The sequence below is a fragment of the Eleutherodactylus coqui genome, chromosome 10, assembly GCF_035609145.1.
Source record: "Eleutherodactylus coqui strain aEleCoq1 chromosome 10, aEleCoq1.hap1, whole genome shotgun sequence".
NCBI classification, from domain to species: Eukaryota; Metazoa; Chordata; class Amphibia; order Anura; family Eleutherodactylidae; genus Eleutherodactylus; species Eleutherodactylus coqui.
Window position 1 is genome coordinate 14,636,743 of NC_089846.1, and position 18,193 is coordinate 14,654,935.

Genomic DNA, 18,193 nt, shown 5'->3' on the forward strand with positions numbered 1-18,193 from the left:
ATGCTGCCCCTTAGTGCCTCCAGTTGGTTATGGTGCCCCCGCACTTGGTAAGAGTGCCCTCAACTCAGTATCTGTGCCCCCACTCCATATTGATGCCCCCTTAATAACCTTAATAGCAGCGCTCCTTCCATCCTCCGGATCGGTGGGCGTCTCGGTGATGTCAACACACACAATCCGACTATGGATGGGTGGTAAAAGTTAACTGGTACAACCCCTTTAATATTTGAACGGGTGCATCTGCTGGTATATTAGACGCATCGTGTGCCAATGGGAATAATATTGAGACTGCTATGTGAAATGCTGATACTTCCCTATTGTATTAGTAAGTCCAACATTTCTGTAATCGCCTGCCGACATCCCTCTACCTGTCTATACCTGACTTGTCCATCATTGCCCTTGCAGCTGGCCGTCACCCTGGTAGAAGAGCGTGGGCAGCACCTCCTGGAGGCTTTGAACAGCTATAAAAGCAGGTGAGTGCCGGCTGCTTCATCATTACTTTTTCTGTTTGCTAATGAGACGGATAATGAGGATTCTGAGTGATGGAGGAAGTGAGAAAAAATAAGTTGGCGTTCAGGAAACGTACCAGAGCGCTCGAGAATATTTAACCACCGCACATAATGGGCAAATCCTGATCTCAGGCCAACCTGTCTCCTCGGGATGTGCAGCATGCTGGAATGGTGCAAATGACAACCGCTAAGTTTGCAACTGTTTGCTGGAGGAACAGAGAAAGCCAATCCAGGCAGATAAGTAAATGCTGGGGGTCTGGTGATTAGATGAGCGGTCTTGTCACTCGAGACCCTAAAAGTGGTTCCCCCCTTGGCCTATAAGAGGCTCTCGGAGGCTCCTTGTGTGTAGTGACCTCTTCTTCCGCTTGTGTGGAGCTTGTTGTCCACTAGACGCCTCTACGACGCAGGGAAGAGATTTCACCCCGTTACCAGAGTCTGAGAGGGGCGCAGTACTGGGATGTGAGAGGCTGGATGGTCGTATCCATGAACTGTCCCCCACAAGGCCGTTCTGACAAGACTGTTAGGAGGTGTTGGGACCAGTGGATGGGGGCACACAAGGTGACCGGGCTCAGGACGCCTCCTACAGACCACCAGTAGAGAGGCGCGTCTGACTAGAACTGCTTGTGTTTGTCGGACAATTGTTTCGTTGTCTGCCATCCACAGATAGGTGCCGCCATCGTTTACAGTTTGCTGCATTTGTTAGAATCATTTCCAGGCACTTGGCTGAAGGACATTTGGTCTCGTGGTCCCCATTATATGCAGTGATGTCATGAATGATGAAATTGGACGCAATGGAGTGGAACCGGGTTGTCTTCAGCGATCAATCCAGGTTTAGTTTGGGTGCTGACGATGGTCATGTTTGGGTCCATAGACCTGGGGTGAGCGCCTCAAACCTGCCTTTGCTGTGGAGTGGCACACTGCCCCCTGCTGGTGTGATTGTCTGGGGGGCCATCACATATGATAGTCTGTCCCCCCTAGTAGTGGTACGAGGGACAATGACAGCTCAGCGATTGTGTTCAGGACATCCTGCAGCCACATGTGTTCCTCTCATGGCGGCTTCCACCAGGTTAAAGGGGTTGTCCCGCGCCGAAACGGGTTTTTGTTTTTTTTTAACCCCCCCCCCGTTCGGCGCGCGACAACCCCGATGCAGGGGTTAAAAAAACAACCCGCACAGCGCTTACCTGAATCCCGGCGGTCCAGCGTCTTCATACTTACCTGCTGAAGATGGCCGCCGGGATCCTCTGTCTCCGTGGACCGCAGGGCTTCTGTGCGGTCCATTGCCGATTCCAGCCTCCTGATTGGCTGGAGTCGGCACGTGACGGGGCGGAGCTACACGGAGCCGGCATTCTACACGAGCGGCCCCATAGAAGACTGCAGAAGACCTGGACTGCGCAAGCGCGGCTAATTTGGCCATCGGAGGGCGAAAATTAGTCGGCTCCATGGGAACGAGGACGCCAGCAACGGAGCAGGTAAGTATAAAACTTTTTATAACTTCTGTATGGCTCATAATTAATGCACAATGTACATTACAAAGTGCATTATTATGGCCATACAGAAGTGTATAGACCCACTTGCTGCCGCGGGACAACCCCTTTAATGCTCGGCCGCACACACAAGGGGGGCACAGGAAGCCCCCCACAACATTGTCACACTTCAGTGGCTGCCCGATCGCCAGATTTATCACCAATAGAACATTATGGGACCATCTAGGACACCAACTTCCACAGCCTATGAGTTTATACAATCTAGAGGCTCAATTACAGCAAATGTGGAGTGATATGCTGCAGGATACCATACAGAACCTGTATACCTCCATGCCCATCTGTATCACATCTTGTATCCAAGTTAAAGGAGGTACTAGAAGGTACTAGAGCTTCCATACCCATCTGTATCACACCTTGTATCCAAGATAGAGGCGGTACAACAGGGTACTAGAGCTTCCATGCCCACCGTATCACATCTTGTATCCAAGCTAGAGGTGGTGCAACAGGGTACTAGAGCATCCATGCCCACCGTATCACATCTTGTATCCAAGCTAGAGGCGGTACAACAGGGTACTAGAGCCTCCCTGCCCCCCGTATCACATCTTGTATCCAAGCTAGAGGCGGTACAACAGGGTACTAGAGCCTCCATGCCCACCTGTATCACATCTTGTATCCAAGCTAGAGGCGGTACAACAGGGTACTAGAGCCTCCCTGCCCCCCGTATCACATCTTGTATCCAAGCTAGAGGCAGTACAACAGGGTACTAGAGCCTCCATGTCTGCCCGTATCACATCTTGTATCCAAGCTAGAGGCCGTACATCAGGGTCCTAGAGCCTCCCTACAAGGGGTCGGTCCTCCACAATAAATGATGCTTTTGCTCTGATATGTAATCACTTCTATCAATGTTACAATCACACAGAGAAGGTTTCATCCCTCCGACAACCTCTAGGGATGACTGGTTGACCAACGGGTTGATGTAACTTTTATTTTATCTATATATTTTTTAGGTTTCTTTGTGGAAAAGAAATCAAGAGAAAAAAATGCATCTTCCGCCTGCGTATCCGGGTCCCTCCGAGTCCCCCCAGCAAGCTCCTACCAGACAAACTGCTGGGTCAAACTGAGAACCGGTCTGGGGGTGACGTCAAGAAGAAGGGACGGAGCAAGTACAAGAGCAGGTATCCTCACTACACGTGTGCAGCAGAACTCCGGGGGATGTCATTATACGCTGTACAGCCTCTAAATACAGGACCGGCATTGTCTTGTCTGTTGCAGCCTCCTGCCCCGCGACCACCAGCGACAGGAGAGGAGAGGAATCCGCAGGAAGCAGTCGCAGTTCCTCCTGGAGGACGCCATTCCCAGTGTCAGTAACGGTCTGCTAAACAGTCATTTGTAATGTTCTGTACAGGATGATATTAAAGGGGTTGTCCCGCGAAACAAAGTGGGTCTATACACTTCTGTATGGCCATATTAATGCACTTTGTAATGTACATTGTGCATTAAATATGACCCATACAGAAGTTATCAGAAGTTATTCACTTACCTGTTCCGTTGCTAGCGTCCTCGTCTCCATGGTGCCATCTAATTTTCAGCGTCTAATCGCCGGATTAGACGCGCTTGCGCAGTCCGGTCTTCTTCTTTTCTGAATGGGGCCGCTCGTGCCGGAGAGCGGCTCCTCGTAGCTCCGCCCCGTCACGTGCCGATTCCAGCCAATCAGGAGGCTGGAAACGGCAATGGACCGCACAGAAGCCCTGCGGTCCACCGAGGGTGAAGATCCCGGCGGCCATCTTCACCAGGTAAGTAAGAAGTCACCGGAGCGCAGGGATTCAGGTAAGCACTGTCCGGTTTTCTTTTTTAACCCCTGCATCGGGTTTGTCTCGCGCCGAACGGGGGAGCTATTGAAAAAAAAAAAACCCGTTTCGGTGCGGGACAACCCCTTTAATCATCAACACCGAACAGAAAAGCAAAGATCAGCAGCCCAAACCAAAGTCCAAACAATGGGGGAGCCAGAGGAGTGCGCGCTCAATTAGGGATCTGGACCTCTTCAAATCCTCCACGCAAAGCAAACCTTGTAGGAGAGCGGCACCGAATCGGAATCCTTAGAAGGCTTCTTAGAATCCAAACCTCTTCATTGTGAATCCACTGGTTACAAAAAAACTGACAAACGACGTTTCGACCGACGCTGCGGTCTTTGTCAAGCTTGACAGGCTTGGATACTGAGAAGCCTAAGGATTCCGATTCTGCGCTGCTCTCTTACAATCAGTGTATCATCAGCGCCATCATTATCGCTGCCTCTTTATCATCGTTACTCTTTGTTCCAATCATTCTATCGCTGCACATGTCATCTCCGTATCCTCTGCGATCACCATCCCTTTTATGATGAGTCCTTCCCCTCCTGTCATTACAGAGTGACTTCACCTCGGCCTGGAGCACCAACCACCACCTGGCCAGCATCTTTGATTTTACGTTGGACGAGATTCAGAGCCTAAAGAGGTAAACTTGCTTGCTCCCACTCCTTCCTTCCCAGTCGGCTGACTACTGCAGGAAATCGCTTAAATATCATTTATTGATGTGCCAAACCTCATAGGACAGGAACTGATATTGTGTAGGACCCATCTAGCCTGGCAATGTTCAGCAGCTCGCCCTGGCATCAATTCCACGAGTGGATGGAGGGATGTTGAACCGTCTGGATAGCCGCCCACATCTCCCTGTTATTTGTAGGAACGCTGCACTCGCCTGCGGGCTATGTGTGCGGGGTCTCCGGCACGGACCTGCGGGCTATGTGTGTGCGGGGTCGCCGGCACGGGCCTGCGGGCTATGTGTGTGCGGGGTCGCCGGCACGGGCCTGCGGGCTATGTGTGTGCGGGGTCGCCGGCACGGGCCTGCGGGCTATGTGTGTGCGGGGTCGCCGGCACGGGCCTGCGGGCTATGTGTGTGCGGGGTCGCCGGCACGGGCCTGCGGGCTATGTGTGTGCGGGGTCGCCGGCACGGGCCTGCGGGCTATGTGTGTGCGGGGTCGCCGGCACGGGCCTGCGGGCTATGTGTGTGCGGGGTCGCCGGCACGGGCCTGCGGGCTATGTGTGTGCGGGGTCGCCGGCACGGGCCTGCGGGGTCGCCGGCACGGGCCTGCGGGGTCGCCGGCACGGGCCTGCGGGGTCGCCGGCACGGGCCTGCGGGGTCGCCGGCACGGGCCTGCGGGGTCGCCGGCACGGGCCTGCGGGGTCGCCGGCACGGGCCTGCGGGCTATGTGTGCGCGGGGTCGCCGGCACGGGCCTGCGGGCTATGTGCGCGGGGTCGCCGGCACTGAACGTGGATGTGATTTTTGCCGCAGTTGCTTATGTGTTCACACTGACCATTTATTCTAGCCAGATGCCGCCGGTCACGATCATTAAACACCCGTGGGCACCCCCGCGCTGTCCACTGTGGGTGGTAATGCCTTCTTTGATGTATTCCCGGTTCATGTGACACTGCGGATGGAGGAATGTTAAATATCCAAACAACATCTGAAATGGAACGTACCATCCGTTTGGCACCCGTTATCGTACCTCCTTCTAACCCCAATCATTCATGTTGCCTTGCCATGAGCCCGCTGGCCAGAGTTTAACCTCCTTCACAACGTATACAGGGCTGGGCGCTCCCGAGCCGTCAGTAACGCCACTTCATAACCAATTTTACCTGCTCTTCCATGATGTTTGGCAGTCAGTGTATCTATGTGACGGGTGATGAGGGATTTTTTTCTGGTCTTATGACAGTCCAGATACATATTGAGTCAGTTTATAATGTGTATTTAGATAATGTTTATTTAAGGTGGTTGTGCCAATGTGAAGAATTCCTTCAAGAATGTGAGGCCTGTGGCCAACAGCTGATCACCTTGGTTCCCGCTCCCAGCGCCCCTAGCAATCGGCTGGTATTGCTTGGGGAAGCCACGGCCAGCTATAAATTTTCCCTACAGTGCTAGCTGCATGGCAAATGTAGTCATACAGGACGGCCAATCCTATGAATGGCTATCTTGTCCTATCCGGATGGCACGAGGTCCACCAATGACAGGAGCCCCTCTTATTTAGCAGCTCTCTGTTCTGGATCATAGAGAGGGGTCCTGAGCAGGGAACCCCACTCCATGATGTCCATATGCCATAATAGGGCAAACGATCGGGGGATGTGCTCTTGGAACAGCGACCTTTTACACAGTGAAGTCCTCTAACAATACGGCTGACTTCCTACGACCCGCTGGGCTCGGCAGCACCGCATGCTGTTTTATGCTAGCTGCATTTTGTATAAATGAAGTATTTCCAAGCCCCCGTCCTCCTTCCTGTGATTTATTTCTAAGTCTCCATTTTCCTTCCTGCAATGTCTTTTCTTGTTTTTAGTGCAAGTTCTGGACAGAATTTTACTTCCGATCTGGATTCCAATGACGCCGCCAGTACGTCCGGCTCTGCCTCCACCAGTCTGTCGTACGAGTCCCAGTAAGTGGCGCAATGACCGTTATAAGAGCATATGGAATAAAACCCCTGATTGAAAAATGTAGAGGGATTTCTTCCAATATTAAACATATAGACTTAAAGGGACTGTTCACACGAAGTGTCTGCGCCGTCTGCCTTACAGCACGCATTTAACTCATTAAAGTAGCAGAAAGGGGAAGAAGTCAAGAAACCTCGTCCACAAACTGCAGCGACAATCCACTGTAAATGAACCCGAGGCGAGGACTTTAAATCCTGGGATGTCAATTTGGGCTGCAGATTGTTAAGGCTGATTTCACCTCGTCAAATTAGAGTCTGTGAAATCAACCGCAAATCTGCGTCAAAATTTGACTTTTGATGCAAATCTGTATCTCCACTGCAGAAATTCCACAACTTGTGGACGCGATCTGGGGATACCTTCACATATTTCGCATCCACAGTGGTAAAATGTGTAATGAATAATGCACAGATTAATAATGTTACAGATTCACCTAGTATTTCACTCCATTATTGGAAGGGGTGAAGTACTAGGTGGCAATCTGTATCTAAATCTACAAGGATGCGGATAGCCTAGGGGGCTCATTCACATTGGCGTTTATGGATTCTGTTTTCCTGTTCTGTTTCACAAGCAAGACAACAGAATCCCTGGCCACAACGGATCTGTCCTGTGATTTCCCTTCCGACCAGTGTAATGCCCTCCTGGATGAAATGGTGCTACATGCTGCACTATTATGTCCACGACTTCAAAGGAACCCTCCAAACAGAACCTCTGCCGCAGATGTGAACGAGCCCTAAGGGTGTCTTTACTCTGGGGGCGGAAATTCAGCAGAATCTCCGCAGCAGAATATCCATAGTAAATCTGTAGCAGAAACTCCACATCAATTGGTACCGATTGTGTTGCAGATTTTACCTCCTCCTCTGACAAGGTGGAGTCGGCTCTGAAAATTCACAGCCTAAACTGATGATGGGGGATTTAAAATCCGCAGCACAGGTTAATTTACAGATCCGCATCACAGATTTTGTCTGCAGCCTGGGATGGGATTTCTAAATTCTCCTCCACATACATGCTGTGGATTCTCCTGCAGCGAATTCTACTGCAGAGCATTTCCAACCCGAGGGAACATTCGCCGATGTTCTGTGTGGGTTTTATTAATGGAAAATCAGTAGTATTCACTAGAGATGAGCGAGTATTGCCTTAGCTGAGAAACTCCCCGCTTGTCTCTAAAGATGCGGGGAGGAACGGAGGGGAGATCTCTATACCCCTCCCCGCCCCCCTCCGCAACTCACCTGTCACCCGCTCCGGCCCCCCGAATCTTTAGAGACGAGCGGGGCGATACTCGGCTAAGACACTACTCGCTCATCTCTAGTATTCACAGTAGCTGCAATGTGGGAGAGATTTTCAAAATCTGCTGCAGAAATTGACCTGCGGTGCAGATTCTAAATCCACAGCATATCATTTTTTTGGTCAGGACCGCACCTCTGATGCTAGTAGGCGAAGTAAAACTGTGATGGTTTGCTGCGTGATGACTAAAGGGTGCAAACAGCAAAAGTGTCATAGGTGAAGGAAACCCCCCATCCCGAGGGGACATCAAAGGAGAGCGGCTGGGGTGCGTGGAACCGCCAAAAGTAATAAATTATAGAAACCAGAAAACCCCCAACAGACCCCATCAGATAGACACAATAGGAGACTACAAGAAGTAAACCATACGGAATGGTCCAGATCAAAGTCAGAAAGAGCAAATATTTATTTTGACAGTAGAAAAGGGTGCAACGCGTTTCAGAGCTCCAAATGCTCCTTTCTCAAGCACAAGACTAATTAGCGGTAACTATTGATTTTAATATGTATTTTACCGCTAATTAATAATAATAATAATAATCTTTATTTGTATAGCGCCAACATATTCCGCAGCGCTTACATAGACAGGGGGAATACAGAAAGACAAAATACAAACATTACAGAACCACAGTTACATAGTAATCAGCTGATGGAAACAGTAGGGGTGAGGGTCCTGCTCCAACGAGCTTACATACTACAAGTAATGGGGTGATACAGAAGGTAAAGGGCTGGAGATGTATGGCGGGGTGGAAATGTGCACAGTATGGCGGGGTGAAGAGTGAGGGGTGATATACACATAGACAATGGTCAGACATTTGGCCGTGTGACGGCAGAAACGACGTGGGAGAGCGGGGAGGAACTGAGGGGAGATCTCTCTCCCCGCCGCAACTCACCTGTCACCCGCGCCGGTCCCCGAATCTTTAGAGACGAGCGGGGAGATACTCGGCTAAGGCACTACTCGCTCCAGTAATGTGCCTTAGCGAGTATACTCGCTCATCTCTACTTTTGACTTTATCACGGAGGCGTCTTTGATCTGGACCATTCCGTATTATTTACTACTTGTAGTCTCCTATTGCGTCCATCTGATGGTGTCTGTTGGGTTTTCTGGTTTCCCCGGGCGCAGGAGTTCTTCTGTCTATACTTTTATTGTTTCTGCTGCCCCTTTTCAGTGCGGATTGGACCTTTTTTAAATGGGGGTGAAATTCCCACCAAAATGCGCATAACAGCAAGCCGAGCCCTTGAGCGTCTGAGGTACGGGCACACAAGGCAGAGTAAGGAGTTGCAGGTCTTCTGATTGCTTCCCGTCTTCCGTTCTAGGGGCCATGTTGGAAGCAGGAAGAGAAAGTTGACTTCTAAGATGTATTCGTCCTTCGAATCAAAAAGACGGGTGGTGAACCATTCCGACCAACAGAGCAGCTGCGCCCAAGAGTTTATAGAATATACCAGAGCGTCTGATTTCCAAGACAACGGCCTGGATGGGCACACCTACGAAAGCATCAGTGAGGATGACGTGTCGCTGCCGCACCTTAAGACCTCTATCACCAATTACTTTGGAGCTGCGGGCAGGTTGGCATGCGGAGAGAAGTACCAGGTCCTGGCGCGAAGAATCACCCTGGAGGGCAAAGTTCAGTACCTGGTGGAGTGGGACGGAACAACTCCATACTGAGGCAGATTTATAACCTAAGTATATATTGTGTATGTTAGTCAAGTAACCAAAGGTAGAGTCTGCGGGCGGCAGCCGGCGCTCCCCACCACGGAGCTGGCGAGGGGTTGTGCTGCCATGATGAGGGCGTTGTGTAGGTGTCAAAGAGACTTCTATTTTTATTAACTTGCTGCAATTATAACGAAAGCACTTAATACAGGGTACAATGCCGAATGCCTTACTCCAGGTTTAGTACTTACACTTAACAATTCTGTTTTTATAGGCCCCCCAGGGTGCGGTAATATGGCTGCCAGGCACGTACCATTATCACTGACGGCACAGAGGGTAGGACCAAAGACGTTTAAACTCCGCCATTAAATACCTTCTCTGATGACAAACTTCTGCAACTTTCTAAGGACTTTGTGTTTCAGCTCTACCTGTGGACAGTGGACAGCTGCGGGTTTGCTACAGTTGCAGCTAGTGTAGACAATCCTCTGCGGACTCCAGACTGACACATGTTAATTTGACAGATACATTGTACCAGATCGACAGGACAGGGATTTGCGCTGCTGATGCATCACAGAGGATTTTCTAGACTTCACACACTTGTAGCAAACCCTCAGCTGTGAGGAAGGGGCTGAGCAGTTTTTAGCCCCTGAATGGAAACCGAATTGTTCACATTCACTCACAACAAGCAAAGATCTTGAAACACAAACCAATACTTGGAAGTTGTAGCAATAATTCAGCTTCATCTCCTTAAGACTTGATGACCTCCTTAGGTTCCTCCTTGGCGTCCTTCACCCCGTAACCACCAATGAGGTAAATGTATGTCACGGTCGGGTGCTAGTTCCACATTGTGATATATATTCTCATCATGGTGATTATAGAGGCGCTATCACTGCCATTTAAGCCCTTAGAGGCAACCCTGTCATCTAAGGTGTTTGGCAGAAGAAAGGGGCTCCCTCTGTCACCACATTGGTGCCCTGCAGCATGCTAATTTGTTGCCTTGGCAGCCAGTGTCCCGTTAAAGTCCCCCAGACCTTCCCCTGCTATAGACCTATTAGGCCGTGCCAAAGATCCTAATCAAGCCGTTGGTAAATGATGGGTACCGCTACATCCTACCAAATACAACTCGCCCCGCTATGACGATGAGAAGGAAAAAAGTTATGGCTCCTCAATTGCAGAGATGAAAGAAGAAAATAGATTCCTTGGTCATTTAAAGAGACGGGTCCTACAATAAGACGATCAGTAGCTTTAGGTGATCGCACTACCCAACCACCTCAATAACGCTTGATCTGATTGGGACCCATTGAGAAAAGGCTCCACAGCGCCCTCTAACTTCACCGACCTCGCCTCGAAGGTCGGGCAAACTCTTCCAGTTTTCATCTCCCAGCATGCCTTGTGTGCGTCCCAACAACCTCCGCAGCCTCCGCCTTGGAATAGAAGAGCTCATGTTCTGACTAATGGCCCTTTTTACATGGGACGACAGTCGCATAAATGACGGTCCGAGCGCTGGGGTCACCGCTAAGGTCGTCATCGCTTGTGCAGAGCGCTTAGACTGAAAGACGTCTCGCTCCAACTTCTAAGTGAAGCGCTGAGGGGGAGTATTTACACGGAACTAGGAGGCAGCGGTAGTTTTTCCGCTGACTGAAGGTCAGTAATAAAAAAACAACCGCAAACGAACGGGGAGCAATTTTTTTTCGCACTGTACATTGAACAGTTATTATTCAAATTTGTTCGTTTGTATGAATTTTTAGCAATAGTCATTGCGTGTAAACGGGCCAGAAGACTACCTACACGCGGGCGAGCGCGATATCGGGCCGTGAAACTCCGCCCCCTGTAGCGCTCGTGAACGTGTGATTTACCCGTGTATGTGGGGCGTTTTTCAGGCAGAACCTCACAATGTATCTGGGACATTCCGATCCTCTTGCCAAGATCCACATCAGCGCAGCATGGAGGGGTTTGTTTTTTTTTTTCCCTTTTCTTGGGTACCAATTACAGTTTTCTGTAGGGAGGGTAATGCGTCTTAAAATAAAAGCAACCCCTAGGTTCAGGTTGGGGATCTCCTTAACCCCTTAGTGACGAGCCTACTGTTTTTTGCTTAAAGGGCCAAGTGATTTTCATTGTTGCATTGCAGGAGCCATAACTGGCTGACGGCCGTAGGGGGGCTTGTTTTTGTGGGACGAGTTGTAGTTTTTGTTGGTACATGTGACTTTTGGATCGCTTTTTATTGTGGTTTTTGGGAGGCAAATCCGGTATTAATACTTAAAATTTAGTTTTATGGCGTTCACCATCCGCAATAAATAACCCCATATTTTCATTGCCTGGGTCATTCCGAACGCGGTAATACCTATATTGTGCTGCTGTTTTTTGGGGGTTTTTTCCCTCCAATTTTGGGCGGTAGTTTTCCATTTAAAGAGGTTTTTATGGTGAAAAAAATTTTTCAATTGAACTTTTTTTTTTTTTTTACACTATTTTTTTTTAGTCCCTCGAGGACTTGAAGGTGCGATTGTTCGATCACTAGGATAGTACACTGCATTACTTATGTAGTGCACTTTACTAATCCTATGACCTATTAGACCCCACCTCTGGCATAGTCTGAGTTACATGGCAGACATGAAGGCCTTTGTCAGATATTCGGCTGCCATGGTAACCCATTGGTACCTTGGAATCGCATGGGAGGGTCCCAGTAGTTGACAGAAAGAGCCCCTTACCCCTGTCCTCTACTTACATGCTGCAGTTGCTATTGATTGTGGCATGTAGTGGGTGAAGCAGCCAGGATCTGAGGTTTCTCCATTCCTGGCAGTTAGAGCAGGAGCCTGGCTGTCAGTCAGCTAACCCACCACCTTAAAAAGATTTATGTGCAGTTTTAAAGGCCATTAGGGAGGTCAGTGAAAAGGTGTATTGGCTGTCACTAAGGGGTTAAGATCCAAAATAGGCGGGTCCTTAACGGCTAAATGTTGGACGGGAGCCAATCCACATCCATGTATAATTCTTGGGCCGGGTCTTCAGTAAATCCTTCCCAGGGTCCAAAGAACACTTACCATGGAGCGACACTCAGCTCCTCATTTGGGTGCAGTCATCGCCTCTTCAGCCCCTGACCCTGGTAACTATCATGCCATGTGATCCAAACGCCTTATGTTGCGGATATTACTAATGAAATGGCGGTTCAGAGGGGGGTCTGCTAGAGTCCGCTAATAGAGGGGGTTCCTGGATATGGGAGGTGTTCAAGCATCTCGCTGGAAGCAGTGGATGACCATTGATTTCGATTGTCTCCCGTCATGACAATGTAGCCCCCCGCGTTCTGCCTGTAGCAGTAAACCCGCAACGTGGGAAGAGCCCGTCCAAACCAGACCGCCACTATAGTGATACAGGGCCAGAGGATTCCCATAGGACTGTAAGAATGGTGAATGTGTGTCCCGCGGCGCTCCCGCTGTGACGGCCGTTGGCGCTTGCTCTAGCTCCGCCCCTTCATGCATATTAGTAACAGAGTAGGGCTCCGCGCTTCTTCCTTATACTCGAATACTGACTTCTGCGTCCGTAATAGAGGCGCGGCGTACTAACAGGAATTTGGGTGGAGACGGGCGGCTGCCGCCATAGTTGGCCAATGTTCTGCCGGTGTAGTAAGTGTTTGTACAAGGCCTTCAGTTTGAGGCCATCTTCTTGCGCTGCTTCCGTTTTTAGGTTGGTGTTAGGTCTAGAGATTCGCTGCGTGATGTTGAAGCCGATTTAAGCTGGAATCGATGAGCAAAACCAAAACTTGGCGTTGCAAACCATGTGCAACCGCGATGGGAAACGTCCTCCGACTTCAGTACGGGGCAGAAGTGATGTAGACTCTATAGGAGCATCGCCTCTACTTGGCCTGTAGGGGGCAGTGATCACTCTTCTCTTCTAATCACTGGTACTCCATATGTCCTCTATAAGACTTCAAGTCTTGGCATGCTGGGAGTTGTAGTGAAAGCTGTAAAAGCCCCAGACTGGAGAGCAGCTGCTTTAAGAAGTCCAGTTAGTGTAGTGATACAATCCCCTGCTGTGGAGAGGGCAGTCATCACGGTCTGTTACCTCTAGGGGGCACCGTGATGTCTTGTCTGTCATACATATTCTTGACTCCTCGTCCGGTCAGATGAGTCAAGATTTCTGTAGCCCAATGTTGATGGGAGGTCAGAATTTGGCACAAGCAGCATGGATCGGTGACCCCTTCCTGTCAGCCGGTCAGAACATTTCAGTGCCTCCATTTAATCTGCAGCCTCTACAAGAAGCTTCCTGTCCGCAGGGGCCGGTATTCATCTAGAATGATCTCATCTAGTGGAATCTATGGCATGACGAACTACTGCGGTCTGGAGGCCAACGAGATACTACATGGGTCTCCAGCAAAGCGGCGGCTCGGTATATATCCGTTCTTCCTGCAGGGGGCGCACTTCTGTGTCGTGACACCGAGCATTTATTAATGACGTTGTTTACTGATGATGCAGAACATAAAGCACTTCAGACTAAAGGAAGGCGATGGGTGTCATTTGCGGTGACTCGTTGCTTGGTGACCAATTACCGCTGAAGCCAAATGTTATTCCAATGACTGCAGATTCCAGAGCAGGAACAAAGTCAATTATTAGCGAATGATCGTCCTGCCAGTGACCCCCCCCCCCCCCCCTCCACGCATGGAGGGCAGCGAGCCGCATCGCATGTGTCCCGCAGTCCACACTGGAAGTCCTCTGGAGGGGCGTAGCAAGTTTAAAGGGGTCATGAAGGCAGCGCGTCCGCTTGTAGCAATGTGCGCCGTACAGTACGAGCATCTAGTTACTAGATGACTGCCATACGGTCGGGCCGCACTTAGAGATATAGGGTCATATATGCTAAAGCACCGTACAGTACGGACCTGTTACTGCCGATGGGGTAGGAGGTGGCGGTTATTAGGGGCTAATGCCCACAGACGGATTTATGCTGCAGCAGAGTAGCGCACATGCGGGATTCTGCCGCGGATTTACGCTGTGGGGAAAAAAATAAGTTTGTCGCAGTTCATATCGTGACCAGACTCTTACATACCGCCTGATGCCGTGTCTCCAAATGTGTTACAGAGTAGGAAGATGAAAATGGCGCGCGTTATAAATGTGGTGGGCGCTACTTGTCGCATGATGCGGCATTTTGTGATGCATACCGTTTGATAAATCTGCCCACAGGTGGCGCTAGCGATGTCCGATCTCTGCGGTATCATGGCGGCAAAATGTGCTTGGCTAATCAGAATGTGACGGAGATCTCATGTGATACCTGTAGCCGTCACATGAGGCGCTGTGGAGCACCTGAACATCTGACGGGACCCCCCCAATCGAGCCCCTCCCACTATTCCCACTTCTGGGGCGGGGTTTAGTAGCTCGGTCATCTGTCCTAGTAACCGACGCCTCCTCTGCCAAGATGGCGGCCTGCGCTGTGTATGGGGTGACAGGTGCACTAATACGCAGCGTCATATAAATGTCTATATCTACTCCATAGTATCTCATAATTAATATAAGAAGCAGAAAACGTTTATTTTAGATCGCGCTCGGCGAGTGAAGATTGTATTTTATAGATCCTATTTTATCATTTGCTGCTAATCCTCCTCTCCTCACAACGTCCCCGCAGTTTCACGTGGATGCGTTCCGCGTCCTCCGGACGGTCGCCACCCATCGGCGCGCTCTCTGAAGAGAAGGTTATCGTATTTATATGGAATAACCGCCTGTGTAGAAAATGCTATTTTTCTATTTTTGACATTTTTCACCTTTAAATTCTGATGTCACTGCGTGTATCAATAAACATTTGGTATATGTTACCGCGTGTCGTTAATGACCCCTAACGATGATGACTTCATGTAGGGAACAAGCCGCTTGTATCGGGCTATCTTCGCTCCTGGTGGATCTTCTGCTGATGTTTGTATGGCATCCACGGCAAAACCTGCATGTAAAACACGGAGCCGCACCAAAACTGGCATCGGATCTTCCCCTGGCGTGTGAATGTAAGCGGCATCAGAAAACCGTGCCACGGGCGCAGTCACATGTAGCGGAAAAGATGCGACCCGACCTATTCCTGGTGCGCAGGAGTGTCCATAGACTCCTATGGGAGCTGGATAACAAAGGGGAGAGCGGAGGTTGATTAGGTAATCAATCGGAATAGATGCAAGGGAGATAAGGGGAGGGGGGAGCGCTGCCGCACAGCTAAGCACATTTTAAATGTCCCGCTGTAAGCTGTTAAGGTCCTTTTACACGCAACAATTATCACTCAAAATTCTTCCAAACGGACAAAAATGAGCGATAATCGTTACATGTAAACGTGGGCATCGTGCAGTTTTCGTTTGAACAATGGATTTCAGGCCAGTTAAAATCCATCATTCACACCTCTAAAAGACTGAGCAAATACGTTCCATTTGAATGTATTTTGCTCACCTTTCAATAGACTGCAGGATGTCCTCCTCACGGCATGTTTGGCTCTGCTAAGCTGTCTCCCCTTTTCCTCCCCCTCGCCGGCTCACCTCCTCTCGCCTCCCCTCCGACTGTTTGCAATAGGAGTGGGCAAGACAGGGGTGGAGCTAAGCTTCCGCCCCTTGTCTGCAGCCAGCAATGGGATGGGCTGATCTTAGCTCCACCCCCTCACATTGCAAGTATCTGGAGGAGAGAAGGGGGACAGAGCTTAGCAGTCACGCTGCTAAACCTCCTCCCACCTCCCTTCTCCGGCCGCTGTCATTGGCTTCCATAGGAGTCTATGCAGTGGCTGACGTATTCCGGGCAGAAAGATAGTTCCAGGACGGATCTTTCCTGCCCGGCGTAATATATTGGCCGGCCGGGCGCTTTTACACCGTGGGAATACGCCTGTGTGATCTGATGCATTGGAATCCAATGCATCAGATTGTAGCGTATATCAGCCGGCCGATATACACTCATGTAAATAAGCCCTTAACAGGAGTTTATAGAGAGACATTGAAAATGTGCTGTTCAGCCGTCCCCGAACGAAGAATTCTCTATGGCTGGGAGAGCAGGAATTCCTCTGCAGGGGAACCTCTGTCAATGCAGCAGGGAGAAACAGAGGGTAAGGAAAGCCCCGGGGGACCCCAGTTGGCTGCAGGGGAGAATAAGGAAATCCCTGTAGCCAGGGGGAAGTGGGGGGGCTGGAGGGGACCACACTCTAGGCCCGCCTCCTCTCTCCTTGCCCTGGGGGAACCCCTCTAGCCCTGGCCTCTCTCTAGCCCCGCCCCTGCTCTCTTCCTGCTATGGGGGAATCGCAAAGAGTCAGGGTTCATCTACAGGGAAGAATAGAGCGGGCGGTGTATATTTTTTGTGCACATGATATGTGTGTGTGCCAGATATCCTTATGTGAACTAAACCAACAACAGGTATGGGTTCTATGGACTGCGTATTGTGCACGCGCAGAACATTGTATCCGGCCTTAACATGACACCGATCCCAATATACAGCGGACTAACAATAGCGGTCAGTCAGCGTACCTTTTCTCTCACTGCTTCCTACATGATATAAACATATTAATGGAACGGTCCGATGAGCGGTGCTGCAGCTGAAGTTGTCCGCTGCTCGCTGGAATGAGGGGGCTGCATTGCTCACCTGGACGCTGTGCCCCCTCGGCTGTCTTCGCTCGTTTTCTGCTCTCTCAGCAGCTGACGCCCTACATCTCTATGAGGCGAGTCCTTGTACAGACCGCTGCGCAGGCCATGTTCAGGCGCTGGAAAGGGACGAAAACGAGTGAACATAGCCGACGGGGCACAAGGTTCAGGTGACTGCAGCAGTCTCATTCCAGTGATCAGCGGGGGTCTTAGCAGTGGGACCCCCACTGATCAATACTTTTGACACGTCTCTGATTAATCCGTGCGGACGTTCCCGTCCCAATGTTATCTCTATGGGGCTTGGAATTCCACAATTGTTAACCCTTTCCAATCCCATTTGTATCCTGGTTTTCCTAGGGGGCTTACTCTTTTTCTGCCGGTATACAACGGCGCTATCTGCTGGCTAAAGCCAGTACTGCATGAGGTGACACATTGGATAGGCTCCAACAGCAGAGAGGCTGGCAATATACAGTAAGACAACCCCGGCAGACGTCTTCAAACATCGGAGCTGTACAGCCTTAAATCATAATGTCTTAAGATGTTAAACAGTGGATTGGAAAGGGTTAAAATGTCTGCATTTTTACAAATCAGAATTACGGCCGTTCTGCAGAATTGTTGTTGCGCCATTTCTATCATACAGGAGATTTAATTCTGCAATTAAAGTCTGCATAAAAAACTTGAAATTCTGTAAAATGTTCGGCAGAACTCATTCCACAATTAATAATGCACCGCAATCCGCACTAATCGACAAACTGCACTGCGTTCTGCAGACAACTCCATGCTGCGTGATATATCCCGTAAGCCCCAACATGGCGGACATTAACCACAGGGGAATGTCTGTGCTCTTGCCTGAGGCATGATGGGAAGGGGCTTATTACTCATGAGCCGCTGACGGGAGCCGGCCTCTAGGATAGGTTCACACATGGCGGCCGTCCGCACAGAAAATCCATGGAATTTACAGAAGCAGCAGAGTGGAGGAGAGTTTCAAACTGTTGCCCACAGACTGCGGACAGATCTCCACAAAACCCGCGTGGAAAAAGACATGAACTCCGCCGCAGGGTAATGATATCCGTGGATTGGTGGTGCGGATTTCATCTCTTCCAATGTTACCCCACAAATCTGTCCCGTGTGGACGTAGCCTCGCGGTGCTATCACAAGGGCGGAATTATGCCACCAGGGGGCACCGCAAGAT

General features: G+C 50.1%; 1 protein-coding gene across 4 annotated transcripts in view; it reads left to right on the forward strand.

Moving 5' to 3' along the window:
• Positions 1–15,222, forward strand: part of PHF19 (PHD finger protein 19) — a 55,971-nt gene extending 40,749 nt beyond the window's left edge. For all 4 annotated transcript variants that reach the window (XM_066580311.1, XM_066580310.1, XM_066580308.1 and 1 more), the window contains exons 10-15: positions 403–470; positions 2,998–3,165; positions 3,263–3,350; positions 4,395–4,480; positions 6,355–6,450; positions 9,098–15,222. In XM_066580311.1, coding sequence (XP_066436408.1) covers positions 403–470; positions 2,998–3,165; positions 3,263–3,350; positions 4,395–4,480; positions 6,355–6,450; positions 9,098–9,446 — 855 coding nt within the window. In that variant the 3' untranslated portion in view covers positions 9,447–15,222. The remainder of the gene's footprint in view (positions 1–402; positions 471–2,997; positions 3,166–3,262; positions 3,351–4,394; positions 4,481–6,354; positions 6,451–9,097) is intronic.
• Positions 15,223–18,193: the final 2,971 nt, after the last annotated feature.